Here is a 20670-nt window from a genome sequence, read left to right on the forward strand (position 1 = left end):
TCTGGGAAGGAGGGGTGAAAAATATGTTGCAAGGTACAGGAGAGGAGAGAATAGGAAGTTGGACAAGAGAAGTAAAACCTGCTGTTTGGGGGTGGATAGTTTGTTATATGTTGCTCCCTCTTCCATTTTGTGAATAAAGAACCCCTTTTCAGTGCTTGAGCTGAAGGGTTGTCAAGCTGTTAGAGCCTTAAAGAGTGCGTCGGGGGACATCTTGTCTGGCATCCATTGTTCTTCCTCATATCTTGAAGTTGAGTGGTATGATAAGTGCTGCTGCCCATGTGAATGAGAGTCTGGTAGTGGGGTTTTTTGCCAAATTAATTGGTGATATCAGTGCTCCCTAATGCTTTGGTTAAGACAGCATGGTCTACCTCTTTCAACCCTAGCATGGTTGTGGTGCTTGTCTGTGACGTTCTCTCCTGGAATGATGACTAACAGTCAAGGCTGTCTCTGTCAGAGGCATGCTGTACTCAAACTCTGTGGACCCAGAAGCCCTTATTCATTATCCTGAATGAAATCAAAATATGGAGTGACAAAGTACATTGACTTGGCTGGCACAGGCTACCCAAATAACCAGGGATTGGCAAGCTGGCTGTGCACTCACTTCTGTTCCTGCAATGCAGAAAAATATAGTGTGTAAGAGCCTGTGTAGTATAGTGGTTAGACTATGGTCTAGAAGACTTTCCACTAGCCATGAAGCGCATAGGCTGATTTTGGCCCAGTCATTAGTTCTTTTAGGTCGTTGTGAAGATAAATGGGTGAGTGTGAGCCATATGCTGCCTTGAACTTCTTGGAGAACATCATTGCTCAGGCTAAATCAAGGTTGGGCAGAAAGTCTCCAGATATTTTGGATTTCAACTTCCGGCACTGCTGACCATTGGCTGTGCTGGCAAGGGCTTCTGGGAGTTGAAGACAAAACCATCTGGAGATCTACCTTCTGTCCACCTCTCGCCTAGCATACCTCACAGGTGTGTTAGAATAAAATGAGAAGCCTGTGCATGTCACCCTGAATTCCTAGGAGATGGGATGGAAGTGTAATAAAGTCTGCGGCGTCAATATACAGCTGCATGACTAGCATGCTGAGAACCTTGGTTTATAAATAAATATAGTCCACTGTGGGCAGTATCTATTGAAAAGCTTAATAATTAGTGAAGAGCCATGGAAGTCTTCCAGAGTTGAGGCAGGTGACATTTTACCAGCAATCTGGATTTTTCCTTCCAAACTCCCGTTCCATCCTTTTCTGCCACCCCACGTCTTGCTAGTAAGGAATCCAGAATCAGGGTTGCAAAGCATTTTGGAAATACCCTTAAACAATATGAGTGTATTTGATATGCAGAACTCTTACTTCAGAATTTGCAGCTCTTTGGTGTGGAATGTTGCTGAGATGTCGTCTCAGAACACTACGTAATGCAATGAAGCACACACCCTTATGCTGATCAAGATCCATCTATGAAACTTTATTCTCCATGTGGCCTCTTCCAGGTTTAGCCTGTACTGCAACCTGACTGTTGTTATTTATGATAACAGCATTCAAAGAGGTTTTTTAAACTGAGAATGAGTATAAAATGTTGTTTCATCTTCTAACTAATAGTGCTGCAAAGATCTAATTTTCGTCTTGCAGGAAATGACCTCTGAAGAAAAGAGTACCATCACCAGCCTCAGCAAATGTGACTTCAACCATATGAGTCAGTATTTCAAAGCTCAGTCAGAAGCCAGAAAACAAATGACCAAGGAGGAGAAACAGGTATCTTGACTTAAAATTTGTTTTTAAAGGAATTTCCAGTTGAAAACCAAAGTTATGATTGGAACGCCCTCTGGCTATACTACCCATTCCCAATCTACTGGATCGTGCAATCATCTTTACCACCATTTCACTGAGTAGAGTAACTGAAATCTCCTGATTTGGCAAAAGCATGCTTCTGTCTTAAGTCTTTGGGGGTGAAGGTGTTTGAGCCCTACTCATGCCTTTCAGAGTATTTTTTGCTTTGCTTTGGATTTTACACTTTGGGTTTTACACTTTGTTATAGAGGCATAGGTAATACTCGGCAGAAATTTCAATAAGTAACTGGCAGCTTTTCAGAATCTCTTGGATTATATAATCTTTTGATCCATTTCCCAGCTCCCCTGGGTTTCTTGGTAGAAATCACTTCATTTTGTGGGAGAGGTGCTTCATGTCTGTTGTTATGGATTTCCTTAAAAGCTATAGATGATTGGTCTCCGTTTGGTTCCTTTTAGCAATGCATTTTGAGTTTTCTACCTTGGCGGGGGAGCAGGGTGCCTATAACTAGGAGTGAATTCATTTCTAGTTAGTTTTTAAAAGCCCTATGATGCCAGACTTCAAAAGGGTACCCAGTGGTAGGCTTGCTGATTTTATATATTCATTTGGCAAGAAACAATGCTCTCTCCCCTCTCCGAGTTAATAATGGAATAGATGTGGTGTACTGCTTCTCAGTTGTAGCATCAGTGATGCTAGTAAGATATGTTTTGCATCTTGGTTGTGTATTAGTTCCTTACATACTAACCAGCCAGCAATAATTCCAGTTTTGCCACCAAGGCTCAATTCAAACACAACACTAAACTATGGCTTATTGCTGCAGGAACGAGCTCTGTGCTTTTGTGTCAGCTCTTCTCTCCCCCACCCACCCCACCCCGGCCTCTTCCACTGCTTTAATTAGTGACCTGGTTTGATCAAACCATTGCATCTGAATCCAAAGTCAGGACTCCAAAACAGCTGAAAACCAGTTTGCAGTCTTGTTTTTCAAAGGCAGGCATAAACCAGTTTCTGGTTCAGATGTAACGGTTTGATTAAACCCGGAAGTAACAAATAAAAGTACAGTCTGTGAAGGAAGGAGGGAGCTTTGAGCACAAAATCTGTTTCTGTAGTGCCAGACTAGGTGAAGGGATTACATCTGAACCAAGTCTACGTGTACAGTCAGCAGGAGTCCACAGAATGAGTCTACCCAATCTCAACTCTAAAAGTACATGTTTCATACTGGCATATTCACTTGACACCTGTTTGTCAAGTTATGGTTTACAGTTTTGTGTCCACATTTAAAAAGATCTCATGTGGACACCTAAAATGATAATGTGTGAAAAGGCACTGGTTTTTGCTAGTTTGGACTCAGTTTTGCTTCTGTGTGAATTCGTTATTTGTAGTTATTGTCCCCTTTATGTAAGGTTATAGAGTTGGCACAGTAGCACTTAGGTTATTTTCAAGGGATGAAAACACTGACCAGGTTTGCATAATCAAAACAAGCCACTGTGGCTTGTTGTGAACTATGGTGCATGCTGGCACATGCCAGGAGCAATTTGTATAATCATTGCCCAGCCGCTACATGCCATCTACAATCAGACAACACAATAAGCCATGGCCAGGCAGTGATTATGCAGGTTGTGCATGACATGCACCATGGCACGCAACAAGCCTATCTCACAATAGGAAGTGAGTGGGGGACAGTCAGCACAGCAAATTCAATAGCGGATGTAACAATAAGCCACGGTTTATCATTATGGGAATGAGCCCCATGTGCTTCCACCCTTCCCCTGGTGCAGCTAGGAAGGAGGTGTTTAGAACTCTTCTTTCCATCTGTTATGTTTGAACCCAGATGAACTGTGGTTAGTCTTAATTGCAATTTAGTTGAAACAAGCCAACTTCAAATCGTAGATCATGAAGCTGGTTTGTTTCAACTAACTAGAGTTGATATTAACCACAGTTTAGGGTCCAGGTGCAATGCTAAACTGTGCTCAAATGAAATTGGTAGCAAAAACTTTTGATCTCCTTGTGGTCTCGCTAGAGGAGGAGAAAGGAGTGGGGGGGTGACAAGACTGAGGTTCATGTACATAACTGTAAACCATTGTTTGTCGTTACATCTGAACAGGACCTGCATCTCTTCATTCCATGTGTTCCTATTGATCCTTTGTTCCTTTCTCTTTTTGGTTGATTGATAAAGCTGTACTGTAAATTAGAGATAAGCCCTGCCCACAGAGTTAACAATATGTTTAAAAAATAAAGGACTTGTTAGGGAAGCAAGGAAAAGGAGGGGGGAAGTTGAGGAGAGTCCATCGGGGTAATGAGTTTATTTATTTATTTTATTTTATTGCATTTCTATACCGCCCAATAGCCGGAGCTCTCTGGGCGGTTCACAAAAATTGAAAATTAGGTCTTCAGGAGTACTGTGCATGCATGCATACATGCACACATACCAAAATCTTGTTCATGAACAAGGAGACCTCAGACTTAACAGTGGAGCAGAACTTACAAGTCCCACTATGTCCAATTTGAACGTAGTCCTAGGAAAGTGTGTAAGGCTGCAGTCTTACACCTACTTACCTGGGAGTAAACCCAAATGAACTCAGTGGGACTTGGTTCTGCGTAAACATGTATAAGACTGCACTGTTAGTTTCCAAACGTGGATGAACATGTTATGGCCATAGAAGTCACAAATAATCATGCTGAGGGTGTTTCAAAGCCAATGTGTAGGACCATGCCTAAGTCTCTTGGGACCACGACTGCTTTCTTGCAATGTACTTGCAGTACTTGTAAAATCCCGCTCGCTGTAGAGGTCTCTGAGCACAACTTGAATGAAGCTAATTAATTTTATTGTAATTTTGATTCTGAATAATTTATGCAGCGGCTTTGGGCACGTTGTAATTTTTCCTCTCTGTGTATGTATCCTTCTAGAAAATAAAAGAAGAGAATGAGCGGTTATTAAAAGAATATGGTTTTTGCATCATGGATAATCACAAGGAAAGAATTGCCAACTTTAAGATTGAGCCTCCGGGTCTCTTCAGAGGGCGTGGCAACCATCCCAAAATGGGCATGCTGAAGAGACGGATAATGCCAGAAGACATCATCATCAATTGTAGCAAGTGAGCATGGAAGATTTCACACATACACACCAGCTAGGAGAGGGTTCTGCTTATAATGCATAGCAACTGTGTTCAAGCCCTGTGTTCAACCTCTCAGTCAAGTAGAGTCTGTCATTTCTGTCCAGGGTCTCAGCTAGTGGACATTCCTTTAACATGAGTGCAGTGCAGGAGTTTGAAAGCCAACGCATATTATCATATCTGCCAAAGGTGAACTTCAACCAGAAATTCACAAAATCCTATCATATCATCATCATTATTTATTTCATTTCTATACCGCTGAATGGCTGAAGTTCTCTTGGCAGTTAATAACAATGTATAAGGTAAAAAATACATCATTAATTTGTCACTTTTAAAACAATGCACTATGAGCTAGCAAAACCCAAATGTCTGGATCAACTTTTAATCTGTAAATAGTTGTAGGTGGTTGTTACAGTTTATGCCCTTCTCTTCCTTCAGAAAGCTCAGAGCAGCACGCGCACACACACACACACTCAAGAAGGTTCAGGGAAGATTGGGTTGGATGGTGGTTGACATAGAGCAAGAGAAGATATAAGCTATGCAGGCAGATGAGAGTTCTAAAAAAAGTGATTTCTGAAAAAGTGGCATTGGAGCTAGGGTAAAGCTTCAGAACCTGACTTTTTGACACACTCTGACCCTGCTGTTTTCAAAAATCAGCTCGTTTGGCTTCCATGATGACCACAGAGTAAGGGGTTTCGTTTGATCCACAGCCAGCATGGAAGCTGAGCAAGCTGGTAGAGGAGGCAAGGAGTGATCTACAGCTCATCCAGCCCTACTTCATTACTAGCCTCAACTTTTTACAAGCTTGCCTTTTACTCTTAAGAGGGGTTCCTTTTATGAGTAAAAAAAGGCCTGGATTGCTTTTAAACTTGAAATTTACGCATACCTAACCAGGAACCTTGAAAAAACAAAGCAAAGATTTGTACTTTCAGATTGACTACTTGCCAGCCTTGAGGCCTAGAAATATCTGGCAAATCTAAGCAGTTCATTTTGGATTTTGTTGCCAGCTTGCATTGCCTGAACCGGACTGAAGAAAAGATTTGCTATTTGTGCTTTGCTGGTTTTCTACCGTTCCTTCTGTAGTTTTTCCATTTTGAAGCATTTTCTGTGTCCTTGATTTTCCCCTGCACTAGGGATTCTAAAGTCCCTCCACCTCCCGCTGGACATAAATGGAAAGAAGTCCGGTATGATAACAAGGTGACCTGGTTGGTGTCGTGGACGGAGAACATCCAAGGGTCTATTAAGTACATCATGTTGAACCCCAGCTCTAGAATCAAGGTGATGATTTGTGTGCAAACATGGAAGCTATTTCTGTCGTGCCCAGTTTGTAGCAGAGAAGAATGTATTGCCTAAGAGTCCTCTGTTCTTTTTGACTCTGCTACCAGCTTGGTAGATCTTAAATGCTATTCTTTAACCATGCGTTACTGAAATAGGGTGTGGCAATTGAGAGCCAAATAATATCTTTACAGTGGCAAAGAGGGAGCCTTGAAAAATGCTCTATAAACAGTGCCCCCGTCTCCAAACTGGTGCCCTCATACTTTGGAGTAAGCCCTCATGTTGCTCCTTGTCATTACCTCTGCAGGGTGAAAAGGACTGGCAGAAATATGAGACGGCTCGGAGATTGAAGAAATGTGTAGATAGGATTCGAAATCAATATCGAGAAGACTGGAAATCCAAAGAGATGAAAGTGCGGCAGAGGGCTGTTGCATTGTACTTCATTGACAAAGTAAGGATCTGCTGTTTTTCCCCTTTCTTCCTTATTGAATATATAGCTGGAGCTGCTGAACTTACTTAGTGTTAGTAAGATGTGGCACTGGGAGTTGGCAGAATACTTCACAGCATTCTTCGCCAACTTGGTGCCCTCTAGAGGTATTGGACTACAACACCCATCATCACCCAGCCAGTATTGGACATGCTGACAAGATAGGTGTTGTTGTAATCTAACAAATCTGGAGGGAAGGTTGGGGAAGGCGACTTTTCTGGAGTCAAAGATTATTATTATTATTATTTATTTATATAGCACCATCAATGTACATGGTGCTGTACAGAGTAAAACAGTAAATAGCAAGACCCTGCCGCATAGGGTTACAATCTAATAAAATCATAGTAAAACAATAAGGAGGGGAAGAGAATGCAAACAGGTACAGGGTAGGGTAAGCAGGCACAGGGTAGGGTAAAACTAACAGTAGAAAGTAACAGTAGAAATAATTACTTTAACAGCAGTAGGGTCAGCAATCCTAGGCTGCACATGCCTTACCTGTGAGCCATGTTAGTTCATCAAGGCAACTGGAGGAAACATACAAATGGGCCCAAGTCAGCTAAACAAACTTAGAATGTGGCTTTCAGTAAGCTTAATGTAATCCTTTACTTGACAAATTGTAAATTAAATGGTTTATTAGTTCCGGCATCCCTGGAGGAACTTCTTGCTAACGAACAAGTGTGTTTAGAAATTCTTCTGTCTGTTTAGATCGCTGTTTGTGATGTCTCTCTGCTCTCCTTCACTGTTTTGTATCTGTAGCTCGCTCTGAGAGCTGGTAATGAGAAAGAAGAAGGGGAGACGGCTGACACAGTAGGCTGCTGCTCTCTCCGTGTGGAGCATATTAATTTGCATCCAGAATTGGATGGCCAGGAATACGTGGTAGAGTTTGACTTCCTTGGAAAAGACTCCATACGATACTATAACAAAGTCCCTGTCGAGAAAAGGGTAAGGATATTTTGTGCTGCATGACTTAAAGGAGATGGGGGTGGGGAGTTTGAGAGGTCTCTAGATTTGGGTTGCTTTATTCTGAGAACTTCTTCCACCTTCTGGGGCTCCTTCGATGTGACCTGCAGATATGTGAAGAGCTCATTTAAACATAAGAATTGCCCTCTTTGATCAGACCAGTGGTCCTTCTACTCCCAGCATACAGGGTCCAACAATGACCAGTGATTTACCTCTGGGAAGCCCTCAAACAGTTGTGAAGTCAACAGCCCTACCCCTCTTCTTTGTCCTTGTCACCTAGCATTCAAAGGCCTACTGCCACTGAGCATGGAGGTTCCATTTAGCTTTAATACATACTAGGTCTGTCAACAACTATCAGTTCTCTCTTCACTCTATATGCAGAAGTCATGGTTTTATAATTCCTTATCATGCTTCTTCTCCCCACCACGACTACCCTCTCCCCACCCCCACCCCCGCATTTTAAGCTAAAAAGCTCCAATTACTTTAACTTATTCTCATAAGGTAGGTGCTCTAACCTTTTGAATTGCCTGTTGAATTCCATTGTGAATCTGGGAAATGTGTTTCCTTTTTCACCAACAATGAATAATGGCCAGTATACTTCTGTGCACCAACACACATCTGGAAGGCCAGTAGAGCATAGTGACTGTTAAGCAATGGGTTTATATGGAATCATTTGCTCCTCTGTCAAGCCAGTATATATCATCCAGTTTCCATACTTTATTCTTGTTTCTTTCCCCTGCACTTGCTTTGCAGGTTTTTAAGAATCTGCAGCTATTCATGGAGAATAAGCAGCCTGAAGATGACCTCTTCGACCGGCTCAATGTAAGTGCATTCCATACCTCACGTCAGCATCGTATACTGCCATCATCTTGAGGCTAGTCCTAGAAATTCTTGGCTGTGAAAGCACTGCATACCATTTGCTCTGACTTGTGCAGGAGCCATCCACTTTCATCTCTGACCCCATCCAGCAGCAGCATGCAGCCCCTAACAGATCAGTCTTGAAAAAATGTGGCTTTTGACAGAAAAAAGCTTCCCCACCTCTGCCCTAAAGGAATGCTTGAAAAGGACTTAAGTCCAGTTTGAATGGGATGGGTTTGTCCCTCTTGGCATTGGATGGGAATATCTGTTTCACATGAAGAATAAATGTAGGCCTTTGTTGTACGCAACACCTCAAACTCGCTAGCAGCTGGCCCTTTCTACCTCTACCTTGGAGTGCAGCAATGTCTTCTGCTTCCGTTCTATTCCTCTGCACCAGTGTTCCCAGGTTAAATCTGTAAATGTGTGCCCACAGCATTTGCTGAAATGGGATATCTACTTACAAAGCTCTGGGGCTGAGTTGCATACCTTTTTAGATCTGTATCCTCATTCCAAAACATCAGGTAGAGGAACTTCTACCTGATGTAGAACTTCCACCTCTACAAATTGTGAGAATACAAACAGGAACTTCCACCTCGCCAAATTGTGAGAATAGGAAGAGTCAAATGCTTAGTTTGAGAAAGTCCCATAATTTAGTGCTGGAATAAATATAAGTAATCTCATTTCTTTCTCTCCTCCCCCTGCCCCCTCCAGACTAGCATCTTAAATAAACATCTTCAAGATCTTATGGAAGGGCTAACGGCCAAGGTATTCCGAACCTACAATGCCTCCATTACGCTACAGCAGCAGCTGAAGGAGCTCACAACCCGTAAGTGCCTTTGGACTAGCGCATCTCATCCTTTGTTCTTCCGGTATTGGTTGTGACCTTGATACAGATGCAGGCCTCAGAGCCTAGGCTGAAAAGTAACTTAGGGTGCAATCCTATATACGTTTAGACATAAATAAGTCCTACAACTCCCATCATGCCCCAGCCAGCAATTTGTGTTATACCCAAGGCCATGTTTGTGTCATCTGTAGCAAGCAAATGCAAAAGTGGAACCCATCAGAAGCTATGTGATAGATTCTATTATCAGAATCTATTATCCCCTCATGATAATGGGGGACACCATTATTTATTAGCAACCATGCTTCATATGGAGTCGCCATTTTGAAGCACTGTTCATATACTCAAAGGCCTTTACAACTCTTTTCAAATGCTAGCTCTTTTTTTTTAACAGAGGGAGATGGTGGAATATAGTGTCAAATAGTTATGATAGCAAAATACAAGGATGAATTTATAGAATTTTACCATGGAATAAAGAATCCCATAAAGCATCTATGGCAACTTCCCCAAACAGGTCCCCCTCCAGATGTGTTTGATTAGAACTCCCATAATCCCAAGCTAGTATGGCCATGTTGGCTGGGAATGTTGGGAGTTATAGTCAAAGACATCTGGAGGGCACCAGGTTGGAGAAGACTGTTCTTTACAAACAGAATTAGCCATAGAAATCCCTACAGAGCAAAACAGCCACAACCACACAAAAATCTTCCTCTTTCAGAATTAGAATTTCAAATAATTGTGTCTCCAATTTACCATGTTGGAGGCACATTCATAAGAACGGGTACCATGGAAGAGTTACAGAAAACTTGTGGTGGCACTTCCCTGTAGTATGGGTCAAGTAAAGTCATCCTTGGAACCAACAGGTCTGCATCACTCTCCATGAATCATGTATCATGGTTCCCCTCGATCGATGAAAGTATATTTGGCTGAAATGATTATTATTTTACTTATAAAATACTCTTCTATTTACATGTTCACTAACATTAAACTTTAGCTCCTTTTCTGTTTTATTGTAATACTTCCTTTAAAAAAAAACCTGTAAAGTAGGATGTTGTTTCTGCTCCCATATTGCATCTGTGGGGGTGAAACTAAGAGAATGGGTTGCCATGGTTCAAACCAGTGATTTGGGTTTTCTGGGAAAAATGTGGAAAAAATTCCAATGCAATCCAGGTTAATTCGCACAGGAAAATATCAACATTTGAAAATGTTGTGATGCTCTGATTTAATTTAGCAGGTTTATTATACTTGTACTTGGTAAACAACAAAACTTTTTTTTAAAAAAAACACATATCCCGTGTCATTTTTTTCTCCCAGTTCAAGTATTGGATCTGAAACATTTCATGGGGGAAATTAAAGCACACTTGATGTGATATCAACCAGTATTGGAGTATGTAGACATTTTTAATGGAATACTTGTAAAAATTGAAAGACAATAGTATGTACTTGCCTTATATTGTTTTAATTCAAGGAGAAGAAAATGCGAATATACTGAAAACTGTTGAAACTAATTAATTTTAGCAACCCAAAGAACTGTGCATGATATGCTGAAAACCACTCATCTAATTCAACAGGGTTCAACTCTCCTCCACTAAGGTTGTTGGGACAACATCAGTTTTGCTGTCTCTGTTTATTAATTCCAATTCATTCATTCATATTATATTATATTATATTATATTTGAATTACATGTATTTATTAACTCTCACACATGCTAGGGAAAATCACTTGGGAAATATTAATTTCAACTTCGTCAGTTTCAAACTTATGAAACAGAACATTTTCCACTGAAAAATCAAGCGCTGGGAACTGCGCCCCACATTGTCAGTTCAAACTGGGAACTTCCTGATTTGCAAGTCAGGTGTCCTAACCACTATACCACCCTACCACTTTTCAGCTATAGCTAACTGAGAGCCAAGATTCTAATCTTTCCTTTCCCTATGAAAAAGCGACATCATCCATGAGAGCTAGACCTTGCCTGACCAGAGTGCAAAATTCACTTGTTCATTTTGAATTCTTCCAGCGGATGATAACGTCCCAGCAAAGATCCTGTCTTATAACCGTGCCAATAGAGCTGTTGCTATTCTCTGCAATCACCAGAGGGCGCCTCCAAAGACCTTTGAGAAATCCATGATGAATTTACAGAGCAAGGTAACTGATGGCTTCACTCTCAGTTAAAAGTTAAACTGATACCACTTGCCTTTGGTTGCCCCTCTTCCCTATCTGACCTGTGTATCTAGCTACCACTAAAAATACTTCTCTACGGAAATGTATTTCTCTGATTTTTGAAATGAGTATCCTCTCTGGTGTTATTGTAGAAAATCCTTCATCGTATCCTTTCTCTTCACACTAAGCTACATTAAAACCTGTCTTTCCCACTTCTAGGTGAATTGCGCATCTGACAAATTAGCTTTAAGTCTGAAGAAATATCTATAAAGTATCTCTAGTGGCAGCAGAAAAACATGCTGTCTGGTGTTCTGCTGCAGTTTTCTATCCCAGTGTACTCTTAGGATGCTGGGCAAGATCCAGAGAACTTCATGCACAAGTAGAAGGCACTTTGGCTCGTTGCAAGGGTGTTCGCTAATTTCTCCGTCGAGACACACACACCCTGCAACACATCCCATGCCGTTCCAGAGGGACCTCCAAACATTGGGAACAGCTTGGAGGAGGGATGTAAGGGGTTGCAGCAGGAAGGGGGAAGTTGAAAATCCCCATTGTGTGATCAGAACTCGGCTCTTAATTCCCTTGAACTTGCCTAGACACTTTGTAGGAGAACAGGAACTTGAATTAAAGTACCACCAGAGGGTTGATTTAAAGGAGAAAGGCTGGTGATAATAAATGCTTGGAAGCTTTTCTGAGGCTTGCTTGGGATGTCATAAAGATCAGTTTCCCAAAAGAAGCTTAACAGATGTGTGAACACATCTTGACTAATGCACCGTAGCCACGACTTGCTGCTTGTTTAGGCAAACAGCAAATCATGTGGCAAAACTGTACTTGGACTATATCACTTAGTTCATATGAATGAATGCTGCCAAATGACAAAGGCTCCCTGCAGGTAAAACAAATGAAATGGCAAGCAGAAAAGTTCTAGCCTAGCCATTTCCAGGGTGCAAAGTTTGTTTTTGCTTCTTCTTTTTTTTAACAGAAAAACAAAGAAATATACAGCCCACATTTCTGCAGTCTGAAGTGATAAAATCCCAAAACAGATTTAGCATGCAGTGAACTGTTCATTTAGACCAGGTCTTCCTCTTTTGAGGTGTTCAATGCAGTTTTCCTTAAAGGCTGTGGTTTCTCATCTACCCCACGCCGATCACTCGAAGATTTTGTTGAAGCATAACAGAATCTGCTACAGAGACACATGGGACAACTGAATTGGTCACCTCCCCAACCCAGCCCAACAAAATTGCAAGCCTCTTATAAATTCAGCACATGTTTGTGTTTCGCTACTCTAATCCGTCCTTTTCCTTTTCAGGTTATTTCTGGCCAAACCTCTGAGGTCAATTTGGTTAGGTCGGTTTACAGCCTGAATCTGAAATAACACTCTCTCAATAAGGCATTCTGTTTTATTAATCACTGGGGTGTTCTTTTTGGCTTTCATAATACCTAACCTGGCTGCTTCAGTTGTTAGGGCTGACAGCTTTGACGAAATGATAACTACTTGGCTGCCTTCTCTTTCCCTCCCCCAAATTATTTGTACTATTATTTTCAGAGGAACTGAAGAGTCTTGCCAGTCACGACTTAGGTGAATGGAGCGGTGAACCTCCTGCTTTCACTCTTCATTCTTTTACAGCAGCCTTTCCCAACTTAGTGCCCCCCATGGGTTTTGGATTACTGATCCCATCAGCCCAAGCTAGTATGGCCACAAACATCTGGAGGTCGAGCAAGACTGCCTTAGAATGAAAAAAAACATTGCTGGACAGGCACAGGACATCTCCTAGCTTGACCTAGCACAGTAAATGTCATCCTTTAAGGCACCTTTCAGATGTTTTGGACTACAGTTGCTATCAGTCACATCCATTGGCCTACTGGGTGGGTTTATGGAAGTTGTAGTCGAAAAGTCTGGAGGGCATAAGATTTTCCACCCTTGGTTTTAAAGGGTACCAGCTATCTTGACTACAAGAAATCCTTACTCAGTTTGCCCTCATTGCCAGCTCGTACTGTACAATTTTTAACTGAGTTCTATTAGTCATATGAAGGGCAACTGGCCCCAGGTTGTGTAGTTGTATATTTGCATCATTGCATAAGTCTTCCAGTGTCCTCGATCTAGTTAAACTGCAGCCGGCAGCTTTCCTAGATGTTCTACCTATTGGTTTGAAGTTGTTCTCTCCAGCCTGCTGATGCCAGTGTTTTCTCTTGGAAAGGCAATCTCTGTGCATTTTCCCACAATAGCTGTTGGAGCATCTGGATTTGAAATCCCACTAACTGACAAAGTAGAAGAGTAGTTTGGTGGAAATGTTGCTAAGTTAGTCCTTAAAAAAACCCTGCAGATTATACTTTCATTGAAACAGTTGTGTAGGCTTGGTACGATGTGGTTGAGTTGTGCAGGACTAAATCCTCTTGAAAGGGAGTTCTGAGCATCTGGTTCTTGTTGTCTTCCCAGCACATCTGGTATTATTTTAAAAGGTAATAATATCAGGATTTCTCAGTCTGGCGGTTCACAATTGGTTTTGTGACATATCAGGTGGGTGCTGGTTAAGTTCTTGGCTCTGAGATCATGGAAAGCGAGAGTTCTTTGTCTCTACAGTCCCACTTATTTATTTATTTAAACATTTGTATCCCACCCTATATCATTAAGATCTCAGAGCGGCGTACAGATAAAAGCATACAGTATAAAACAATAAATATGCACAGTTAAAAACAAATTAAACCATGAACCAAATTAAAACAATATATAATTTAAAACAGTTAAAACAATGTGCCATCTTAGTGAATTTTACCATTAAAGGCTTTGTTAAAAAGCCATGATTTTACTTGGCGTCGAAATGAAATCAGTGCTGGCACCGGTCGGGCCTCCAAGGGGAGGGCATTCCACAGTCTGGGTGCCACAACAGAGAAAAGCCCTCTCCCTTGTCCCATCATAGCATATATGTTGCATTGGTGGGATGCAGAGAAGGGCTCCTCCAACAGATCTCAAGTCTCGGGCAGGCATATATAAGGAGAGGTGCTCCCATAGACTTATGAGGTCTGTGCCTATGTAGAGCAGCATTTCGGAAACTTCTAGAGCTCTGCAAAACCTGTGGCTCTTGCCTCAGAGCAGAGAAAACACTGTGCCCCATGGGTGTGGGTCCATGTCTGAGGTATTATTTGACCCCTGCCTGAGTGGCACAATAGGGAACTCTATTTAAAACTCCATTCAGAAATATTTCTCTTCATAACTTCTGCTTGAAAGTTATTTTATCTCAAATTTTATATCGTTTCATCTTTGCCACTTTTTAAACTTCATTGGTCAAAAACGGGAGAGGAAGAGAAAAGAAATAACAGGTGGACTGAGTTGGGGAAGGTGTTGATTAAGTCCTTATTGAGAAACTGGAGTGTGTCCAGAGGAGGGTGATGAGCATGAACCATATGCTGAGTATGTGTGGAAACCATGCCACATGTAGAACAGTGGAGCTGGGTTCGTCGAGTCTGGAGAAAAGAACATTAAGGGAAGACATGATAGCTGTCTGCAACAATCTGAAAGGCTGTTGTAGAAAAGCGAGCACTTTTTCCTTTGTTGTTCCAGAGGGCAGGACTAAAACGAAGGGGTTGAAAAGCAAGGAAGCAGATTTCTGCTGAACGTTAGGAGAAACTTCCAAATGGCCAGAGCTGTTTGACAGTGGAACAGTCATCCTCAGGGGTGGGTGGACTCGCCTTTGCTAGAATTATTTAAGCAGAGGCTTCAACGGACAACTGTCAGGAAAGCCGTCATTGAAACCCTCATTGTAGATCTTTAATTGAGCATGTGCTTAAATTATTTTAGACTGTGGTTTAAGTTTTATACCTCAAATTGTACTTCGTGGTTTTAGTTTTTGTGAACTGCCCAGAGAGCTTTGGCTATTGGGCGGTATAGAAATGCAATAAACAACTATAAAGATATAAAGAAATAAAACTAGATGACCTCAAGTCCCTTTCAGTTCTTAAAATCCTGTTATCCTATGGTATCTTAAGCTTGGAATCTATTATTTTAATTATTTGTTACATTTATGTCCTGTCTTTCCTCCAAGGAGCCCCAAAAAGTGGCAAACATGATCCTTCTCATTTTTATTGTCACAACAACCCTGTGAGGGTATGTTAGGCTAAGAGTCAGTGACTAACCTAAAGTCACCCATGGCTGAGTAGGGACTAGAATCTGGGTCTCCCTAGTGGTCCTATCCAGCACTCTAACCACTATACCACACTGGGTTTATAGAATCCTGGTAGCCATTTCTGCAAGCTTGAGTCTTGGATGCTTGTCTAAAAATGTCAATCACAGCTAGCCCTATGAAACTTCAGTGATAAGGTAGAAAAAGGTTTCTTGGATATGATCTACGCTGTTTTCTTTTGGGCAAAGGCTCCACCATTGTATGCGGAAGGCCTTTTTTAAAAAAAAACAAAAAAAATCACCCCTCTTCGTCAGCTTCACTCCTTCCCACTGTTTTTGCCTTGTCCAGATTGATGCCAAGAAGGATCAGTTGGCTGATGCCAAGAGGGAACTGAAAAGCGCCAAAGCTGATGCCAAGGTCCGGCGGGACGAAAAGTCTAAAAAGTAAGTCTGGCTGTTGTGACAGATGAGCACAACCAAGCACTTGAATGTGGCACCTGGTACAGCCTTTGGTTCCAAAGGAGATATCGGTTAAAATGGCTCTTCCTTTAAGGATTGCTCTTCTTTGAATGCACTCCCCTAGGTCTGCGGCTCAGGCTGCAATCCTATACCCACTTACCTGGGAATAAGTCTCATTGACCTCAGTGGGGCAGATTTATGAGTAGACGTGAATAGGATTGCAAAGTGAATTGCTTCCCCATGTTCTTTCTGTTTGGGTCCTACATTTGCGCTGTCAGTAAGTTTCTTGATTAGCCAGTTGAGGGAATTTTGTCATGAACTAGAGGACTGTAGCATATCCGCATGTTTTACTTGTATGCATTAATCTGTAGCACCCTCCTGGCTACAGCAGTTCTCAATGTTAGAGGGGGGCAGGCCAACAGGCACAGCTCTATTCTTCCTTTACACTATTCCAATGTGTGTGGGTGGTTAAGTGCCCACCTAGGGATGGCTAAATGAATGCTTGTATGTACAAGAGCCCATAAAATGTACATAGAACGTATATATGACTCTGGAACTGTGTTGTGCGCTGCTTCTGACCCAGCAATACTTTAGCCTTCTTTGGTATACCTCTGCTATAATGCAGAGACTTCGGGGCATCTCTCTATTGCGAAACCCTAAGGTGCTGCTGGCTCAGTCAGCAGCTCATGCCTTTCTCTTGACCTTGGCAGTGCTCCCTTGGATTCAGTCCTGTCCAGCAGTGCTGCCCAGGCTAACAGCAAATAAATACCATTTCAAAACTGGCAGGTCCCAGAAGCCAGGAGGTATCAGCCAGTGTGCCAAATTTTGCCTATGATCCATTTGTTGGCTATCCCTGCTCTACAGTCATCTTATATTTAGGTCTGTCCTGAGTGTACATAACTATCCAACAGAGAATTGTACAATAGACACTTAAAGATCAAGCTAAAGGTCAAGAACTCTGTTTTCTCTAGTCTGGACCACGCAGTATATGCATCCTGTGAAACCGTTAAGAACTTTGGCGGGATGATTGATTTGTTGGAATTGAGACAAGAAGGCCTTGGTTCAGTTTCCTACTCAGGCAAAGTCTTTGTGTACTCCTTGGACAAGTTGCTGTATCTCCTTGCTTGTCGGCATAAGGGGCACAGTAATGAAAATAGTGGTTATGAAGCCAAAGAAAATGAACCCTATAAAGCATTTCGTGCTTTTAATATGAGGACAGTATGATCATCTCTTTTCAATTCAGCACTGGAGATTTTTTTTTATAGAAGTTCCTCTAAGCTTAGCAATGTTCTTAAGGGGCTTTTTCTTCTGTACTGACTCCTAATTTCCCTAGGCAAAACAATATTCTGGAAATCCATTTACAGTTCTCATCTGTCCTTTTTCTTTCTCCTCGCCCATCACAGGACCGTGGAAAGTAAGAAGAAAGCCGTACAAAGGGTTGAGGAGCAGCTAATGAAGTTGGAAGTCCAGGCTACAGACCGAGAGGAAAACAAGCAAATTGCCTTGGGAACCTCCAAACTAAATTATCTGGATCCTAGAATTTCAGTTGCCTGGTAAGCTCTTGACTGGGGAAGGTGGGGAGGAAATTGCAGCTCTCCTCCCTTTGTTGCCTGTCACTGGTGTTACTGGGATGTCTTTTGCGAGGTTGCTGGGCTGGCTAGCAGTAAGTTGGGTCTTGCATGCATTGAGTCGAATTCTGTACTCCCAAGCTAATTTTAAAAAAAACCAGGTACACTTTTGCATCTCTTGATTTCACATAGACCAGTCTCCAAAGCCTGGTGCAGACATGGCTCACTCTGTGTCCACCCTGCATGTAGTGAGGGGAATAGGATTGTGCCCACCTGCTTGAGGAGGTAGAGAATGGTTCCAGCTAGACAACCCATCTCTGGATGTCAGATGGGTGTGATCCCTTTCTCCCACTACGCATCAGCTTTGTGCAGATTGAGCCACACTTTTTGAGCAAGGCTCAAGAGTTCAGCTATCCAAGATTGTGAAGGGAGAGGAGGTACAAGTAAGGGGGGGGGAAGGCTTTGGAATAGGGCACACAATGGTATCTGTGGGCGTGTAGCACTGCATCTTACTAACCATTTCGTCATGCATCTGCACCTGGTGTGTTGTAAAAATCCTCTTCAGCAAGCTGTTCTGAAGTGAAAGAGCTCCTTGTTTGGTTGTCTGTAAGGGTTCAAACTCTAAGCTGAGGGCTAGAAACTTGCATGAAGAGCATAAGAGCCATGTTGGATCACATCAAGGGTTCATTTAGTCCAGCATTGTTTTCACGTAGTGGCTAACCAGCTGCCCACAGGAAACCCCACATGCAGGACCTGAGTGAAACAGTAGCCTCCTGCCCATGTAGCCAGCAACTGGTGTACATAAGCATACTGCCTCTGACACCTACTGGTAGTAGCATTCAAAGACATTACATTTATCTGCCAAATTCTTTCACATGTGCTGCAACATGGAGGGTGTCTGTGTAATTCATACAAGATAGAGGGAACAGATACTGGAGTTACTGCTGTTCCATCACATGGAAAACTGCTCTCCAACTGAAGGGAGTTTGGACTTACTTGGTTCTTCTCTCATTTGTCCACTGTGTGTACACCATGTGGAGTGGGAAGCTGGCCCACTCCTATTGGCCCAGTCTTGGCATTCTGAGTTCATGAATATTGGGGTGCTGGGCTTGGAAGGCACACAAACAGGGGAGGGGTAGGGTCCAACTCCCTCCTCCATGTCTAGAGGCATGGATGGTGGATGAGAGAACAGTCCTGCTGTGTTGAGTAAGCCCCGCTCTTAGGGTCTTCAGAGTAACCATGCATTGCTGTTAACTGATTTTGATCTCTCTCTCTCTCTCCCTCCCTCATTCTCCCCTTCAGGTGCAAGAAATTTGGAATACCTATAGAGAAGATATATAACAAAACCCAACGGGAGAAATTTGCCTGGGCAATTGACATGGCAGACGATGACTATGAATTTTAACCTGATTTTAATGGGCTGGATTTTATGGAAGAGAAGGGGAGTAGCCTGGTTTTAGGGAGATTGATAAACTGTGAGCCTTACTTGTCCTTTATATTGGGGGGGGGAGGGGGCGTCGGGAGGGGAAAGCGAGTATCTGATAAAATACCCAACATCTTTGAGAAAAGATAATGCCTGGAAATATTACAGAGGAGCTGAGCCAGTTGTCCTATGGACAACTTATTTAAATCTGTTTCAGAGACCCAAATTCTAGCTGTATGGTTTGTGTTTTATCTCTGGAGGGAGGACAAGTGGATGGGGGAATTTGTTAACCTTCTGCCAGGTAAATTCACCATTACACTGAAGAGCTTGGAAATCATTAGCTACTGTATACAGAATCCAATGAGATATTGGTGTGTTTTTACAGTTAGGGTTTTTGCAATAACTTCTATATTTTAATAGAAAATGAACTCCTTAATTTCCTGCCCCCTCCCCCTCTCATTAATTTAACACAACTGAAGCCCTCAGCGCACTGGCTCTGGCCACCATGGTCATCATGAAAACACCCAGTTGTTTTCATTTTTACTTGCCGCCATCATGGTATTGAAAACCTAAATAAAAACTCAACATCTCTTCAAAGCAAAGCATGATGGGAAGATCCTTCCTGACTTGAGTGTTTTTTTTTTTTTGTTAATGTGAATTTTTACTATTTTTAATTATTTTAAAATATTTAAACTTTCTTTCTTCTTGATCTTAAAGATCATGTAGATTTGCAGAGGGTAGGAAGGAAAGGACTTGGGGAGGGTTAATGGATTATGAGTACAAATAAATTGGTGGCAAAAAGTTTTCCCATCATACTTTGTTCTGAATACATTATATAAAATATCCACATTTGTGGGTTTTGTTTTGCTTTCTTTTGGCAGGTTTTTTTTTCTCCACCCTTTTTAAAAAACCCTCCTCCCCGCTTTTACTTGAAAAATTTTATTGTGTAAGAAGAACTTTCACAGGTCAATAAAATTTTGAGGGAAGTGAGCTTTGGTCCAAAAAAAAAGAAAAAAAAAAAAGGAAAAATAATCAAGATTTTAGGGCTTTTATTTTTTTTCTTTTGTAATTGTGTACAAAAAAATTAAAAAAATTAAAGCAGAATTTTAATGTGAACCCTTTTTTGCTATAATCCATTAGTTATTGGCATTGTTAGCTTAGTGTGGTGCAAAGACAAGTTTCCCGCAGTCTTTCCTCAACAAGTATCTTCTATTTTTATCATGAATTCCCTTTTAATCAACTGTAGGTTATTTAAAATAAATTCCTACAACTTAACGCAATGCCAGCATCCGTGTGTTCTTGTACCCAGAGGGGCTGAATGGCTGGCTGTAGGCCGATAGCTGTTAAATGAGGTGTCAAGAATGCTTGCCCGGAGTGGGGGTGGGGGTCTAGGATGAACTGCCTGAGGAACTGTGAGTGGAGGCACAGTTGAATTCCCATGGGACCTTCTAAGCCATAGGCAACGACAGCTGAATTGAAGATTGCCAGTACTGTGGGCAGTTTTGTACAGTGCCTTGTACATCGCATCTTACATAAATCTCAAAGTGCCCAGGGACAGCTTGTGTCCTCAGGTTACCCTCTAGGTTCCTATCCACAGTTAGAGCCATTTTTAATGGCTGGCTTCTCTCACTTTTCTTCTTTAG

The 20670-nt window shown here is 41.9% G+C and overlaps 1 protein-coding gene across 1 annotated transcript in view; it reads left to right on the forward strand.

Moving 5' to 3' along the window:
• Window positions 1-20307, forward strand: part of TOP1 (DNA topoisomerase I) — a 93218-nt gene extending 72911 nt beyond the window's left edge. Inside the window, exons 11-21 of the mRNA XM_063145540.1 lie at window positions 1619-1741; window positions 4679-4866; window positions 6018-6162; window positions 6467-6610; window positions 7403-7588; window positions 8360-8428; window positions 9176-9290; window positions 11321-11448; window positions 15927-16021; window positions 17440-17589; window positions 18907-20307. Of these exons, the coding sequence (XP_063001610.1) occupies window positions 1619-1741; window positions 4679-4866; window positions 6018-6162; window positions 6467-6610; window positions 7403-7588; window positions 8360-8428; window positions 9176-9290; window positions 11321-11448; window positions 15927-16021; window positions 17440-17589; window positions 18907-19009 (1446 nt within the window). The 3' untranslated portion in view covers window positions 19010-20307. The remainder of the gene's footprint in view (window positions 1-1618; window positions 1742-4678; window positions 4867-6017; window positions 6163-6466; window positions 6611-7402; window positions 7589-8359; window positions 8429-9175; window positions 9291-11320; window positions 11449-15926; window positions 16022-17439; window positions 17590-18906) is intronic.
• The last annotated feature ends 363 nt before the right edge of the window (window positions 20308-20670 follow it).

Source organism: Elgaria multicarinata, chromosome 1 (genome assembly GCF_023053635.1).
Source record: "Elgaria multicarinata webbii isolate HBS135686 ecotype San Diego chromosome 1, rElgMul1.1.pri, whole genome shotgun sequence".
Lineage (NCBI taxonomy): Eukaryota > Metazoa > Chordata > Lepidosauria > Squamata > Anguidae > Elgaria > Elgaria multicarinata.